General features: G+C 40.2%; 1 protein-coding gene across 1 annotated transcript in view; it reads left to right on the forward strand.

Annotated features, from left to right (window-relative positions):
* Positions 1–4,159: 4,159 nt before the first annotated feature.
* Positions 4,160–5,000, forward strand: part of LOC143032866 (uncharacterized) — a 44,797-nt gene continuing 43,956 nt past the window's right edge. Inside the window, exon 1 of the mRNA XM_076198054.1 lies at positions 4,160–4,838. Coding sequence (XP_076054169.1) covers positions 4,571–4,838 — 268 coding nt within the window. The 5' untranslated portion in view covers positions 4,160–4,570. The remainder of the gene's footprint in view (positions 4,839–5,000) is intronic.

A 5,000-nucleotide genomic window follows, 5' to 3' on the forward strand; every position in this document is an offset into this window, starting at 1 on the left:
AGGTTGTATATTTTCCCTTGTAAACACTGATTTAAAATGTTTGTTCATAATTTCTGCCATTTCCATTTCCTCAGTGTATTCAACTCCTCCTTGTCTTAATTTCTCTAAGTCTTGTTTGTTTTTCAGTTTATTGTTTACAAATCTGTAGAATAGTTTTGGTTGATCTTTACACTTTTCTATAACATCTTTTTCATATTTTCTTTTTTCCTCTCTGCACTTTTGTACATATTCATTTCTATAACCAGTATATATTTTCCATTTTTCAGGTCTTCTGTCTTTTTTCCATCTGTTCCAGGCTTTGTCTCTTTTGTCTTTTAACTCCCTACAACTTTTGTTGTACCAGCATTTTACATATTCTTTTTCTTGTTTTTGTCTTGGGACATACTTTTCCACTCCTTTTTTGTAAATTTTTGTCAAAATATTCCATTTCTCTTCCACTGTTGTTTCTTCTTTGTATATTTCTTCCCAGTTTTCTTGTTGGAAGAATTCTCTTATTTTATCAAAGTTTGTTTTTTCATACATCATTCTTCCTTTTCTATATTGTTCATTTCTTTTCATATATTTTTCTTCATTAAGTTCCAGTTCAATCAATATGTGGTCACTTTTACCTATTGGTGTTTTATATTCAATCTTGTCCACTATTCTAGGTTCAGATGTAATTATTAAGTCTAGCCTCGATGGTTCTTCTTCATTTCTATACCTAGTGTTCTCTTGTATCCATTGTGTCATTGAATGGTCAGTAATCATCTCAAGTAGAGCATTTCCCCATGAGTCATCACCACTCTTTACTGTCATTTCTTCCCAGCAGATTTCTTTGCAATTAAAGTCGCCCATCATAACTATTCTTCCTCCGTCTTCCATTATTTTAGTTAATGCTATCTTTGTGTCCTCTAACATACTTTTATGTTCACTCTCCTCCCATGAGGCTGTTTTCGGAGGCACATAATTGATCACAAATTTTCTGCTCTTCTTATCTCGGTCTTCCACTTCTATTATAATCATCTCTACTGTATTCTTTCCATATATGACACCTTTCACGTTTATATCCTTCTTAGTCAGGAACATAACTCCACCCCCTTGTTTTTTCTCTCTGTTTCTAATCCAATAATTGTATGTATCATGTCCTACACTGTTGGGTGGTAGTGGGCCTTTTAATTTTGTTTCTACAATTCCCATTATGTCCGGTTCTTTTTCTTTCAAATAATCATTCAGTTCATTCAATCCTGTTATCAATCCATCTATATTTGTGTAAGACACTCTTAGTTTTCTGCCACTTCCATTGTGTTCTCTGTTTCCCTTATGTTTTTCTTTAGTATGTCGAACTGCTTTATTTTCATGTTCACTACTCTCCAATAGAATCTCTCTTTCTCTGACTCCGTTCTTTCCTCGTTTTTTGCCTTAGCTTCAATTCTTTTCTGCTTTTCTGCCTCTCTTTCCTCCTTATTCATTTCTCTTTTTATCCATACCTTTTTATATTGATCATTTGTTGCTAGTTTCCCTGTCTTGGATAAGATATTCTCTGCCGTTGTTTGTGACCTGAATTTAATCTTAATTGGTCTGGTCTTGTCTGTGCTATACTTTCCGAGTCTAAATTTCTCTTCGATTTGTTTCATAATTTCTGGTTCATCTTCCTGAACTGATTCTAGTAATTGGCTTACTCTTTCATTTTCCTCCTTGATTCTTGCAGTTCTATCTGGGTTATGTTTCTCTTCCATTCCTAATATAATTATACATTTCTTTTTGTCAGCTAATTCTCTTACTATATTCTCCTTCTGTCTCATCACTTTAATAACTGAGTCTTCATTATGTTCTTTCAATTGCTGTTTGACTATGTCAGTGAATGAAACCTTATTCCCTTCTTGAGTTATTCTCCAATTTTTAGCTTCTGTAGCTAGTTTCTCTCTGTTTTCATTACTATTCTTCTTCAATTTCTCATTCTCCTCCTTTACATTTCCTAACTGTCTTTTTAGGTCCTCTATTTCTTCAGTTAAGTTTCTGTTAGCCTTCTCTAGTTGTTCCAACCTTTCAATTCTTTTAAAAATGGAGTCTACGTTACCTAACTTACGCTCCAAGTCCTCGATCACCTTATCAACTCTCTCCTCTAGTCTTATCAGTCGGGGGGGGGGGGGTTGTGTCCCCCCCACCCTCTTTAAATCCCTGGAACATATTCTCGTCACTTTCTTCTGTATTGCTCCTCTCTATACTTCTAATCTTTACATTTTTATTAGACATTTGATCCTCGCTAAGTCTTTTGTTTACCTTCCGCTTGTCTGGCTGGTCAAAGTCTACTCCCTCCTCATTTCCTTCCATTTCCCTCAGTAATCCCTCCCCTTTTCCTCTTTCCCTACGTTCCCACTACTCCACGAGCAATTTCCCCCCCACCCTGCAAAAACACTAGGCACTTCTCTTTGCGTTGGGATCCACAGACTTCACTTTTCTTCAGAACGTCTTCTAAGCCGTCCATTCGTTGAAGTGTGTGTGTGTGTGTTTGTGTGTGTGTGTGTGTGTGTGTGTGTGTGTGTGTGTGTGTGTGTGTGTGTGTGTAATAATAATAATAATAATAATAATAATAATAATAATAATAATAATAATAATAATAATAATAATAATAATAATAATGATAATAATAATAACAATAATAATAAAAGGTTTATTTTGATTGCAGTAGTACAATGACAATATTACATTACAAAAGCTGATTAAAAATATAAAACTTAGAGTATATACACGGTACAAGTTTACATGGAGTGTGTGTGTGTGTGTGTGTGTGTGTGTGTGTGTGTGTGTGTGTGTGTGTGTGTGTGTGTGTGTGTGTGTGTGTGTGTGTGTGTGTGTGTGTGTGTATTCACTTGGTCTTTGGATCACGTGTTGGACTCGTGATCGACAGCTATTTCCCTCCTGGAAGAGAGCTCAGAGCTCGTAGGTCCGATCTATGGGTAATGCTATGACCTTGCACACACACACACCCCCAACTCCCCGCCCACGAGAGTTGGAGTAACACCCCTCAACGCTGCGATACTGATATTATTTCAGCCCCGGGCGAGAGTCGAACCCGGACCTCCGTAGTGGCAGGCCAGAGCTCTAACCACAGTGTGTGTGTGTGTGTGTGTGTGTACGTATGTATGTATGTATGTATGTATGTATGTATGCATGTATGTATGTATGCATGTATGTATGTATGCATGTATGTATGCATGTATGTATATATGCATGTATGTATGTATGTATATACAATATATATGGACGGATTAATGTATGTATTCATATACTTTCTGGGATATAACTTTATTGGTTTGTATCTTGCGTGGCTGGAAAATATGAAGGGCACGTAACCCAGTATGCCAAATGTGTAGGCCATTAGAATATTGACCATATAAAGCTTTGCAGTATTGCAAGATTGTGTGGGAAGGAGAATGGTGTGAGATGATTGTGAATTGCGCTGAATAGAGAACGAATCGTGCTCAGGACTTTTCTTCATGCTGTTGCTGAAGCATGGCGGGGGACGCGTGAAAGTATTCAGAATTGTGTAAAATGTTGAGAGTTCCGACAGAGTGTATTAATATATATATATATATATATATATATATATATATATATATATATATATATATATATATATATATATATATATACATATATATGTACAACACTGAACGGGTCCCAGTGATTAGAGATACATTTCAACTACCGCAATGCACTTTAATTCTAAGCCATCAAAGGCCAGCATGCTTGAAATTGAAATGTGGTACTACCCAGGACTCGAACCGGGTAGTCCTGGGTAGTACCACATTTCAATTTCAAGCATGCTGGCCTTTGATGGCTTAGAATTAAAGTGCATTGCGGTTGTTAATATATATATATATATATATATATATATATATAATAATGAATAGATGAAAAATAAATAGATAAACACATAAGTAAATGAATAAGTGAATAATATAAAGTAAAATAACGGCAGCGAGCAAGTGTATTGAGAAAAAGGAGTGTGGGAAGAAATGGAGTTGAGCAGAACGAATGCGTAGAAGGCGTAGAAGGTGTTTACGATGGTGTGGGAGGGTCTACGTGTAGTTGGGGTGTGGGGGAGGGGGGGGACGACCCCGCGCTGGTCTAGAAAGAGCGTGTGGGATGGATGCCGCCACAGCTGGTCTTCGACAAGGGCAACAGTTGATTCGTATAAGCCCTACAGTTCAGACGCTCAGACCCCGTTGCCCCTTGCATCACTTGGCTCTCTCACTGTCTTGCCCCTCCCCTGCCGCAGGGCCTTGCCCTAACACATCCCTTTGCACACTCCGCCCTTGTGTGTGGCGGACACCCTGCCTCTGTTAGTTTTCCTTGTGGCTGACAGACCTCGTGTCACCCCACCTGCCAGTCCGAGTGCAGACTGCCCACAGGTTTCCCAACACTCCATCGGTTCGCCGACTCGGGTCGGTTGTGTATAGCACGGCTCTGGGTCATCCGGCCCAGATCGCCCATTCCTCCAGCGGGAGGGTTGTCCTCCGTCAGCGCCGCCGCCTGCGTCGCCGCCCAAAAGCTTCCAAGTCTTCGCTCAGGGCTCTCCGTGCACAGAATGGGCTTCTCGCAGATGGGCATGCCCTCGCCCGGGTCACCCCCGCCGGGCAAGGGCGGAGGACGACGTTCCAAAACTTCGAAGGCCCCAACCACCACGCCGCAGGGACCCAGGCTCGCCACAGAGGCCCGCAGCCTCGTCAGGCCCTGCGGATGCTCCCGCAACAAGCAAGGACATGGGCATGGCCATGGCCATGGGCATGGGCATGGACATGGGCATGGGCATGGCCACGGACAAGGTCATGGACACAACAACGCAGGCTCCTCCCGTAAGTACAACATCAAAAGTGGCAAAATTTTCACATTGAATGAGAATCAGACAAGAAACAATGGTCTCAAATTGTCTGGAAATAGATTCAATTTGGAAGTGGGTAGAAACAACTTTGCCAACCGTGTAGTTAATGAATGGAATAAACTTCCTGCACAGGTAG

Source organism: Oratosquilla oratoria, chromosome 14, assembly GCF_046742065.1.
Source record: "Oratosquilla oratoria isolate Oo_2021 chromosome 14, ASM4674206v1, whole genome shotgun sequence".
Taxonomy (NCBI): domain Eukaryota; kingdom Metazoa; phylum Arthropoda; class Malacostraca; order Stomatopoda; family Squillidae; genus Oratosquilla; species Oratosquilla oratoria.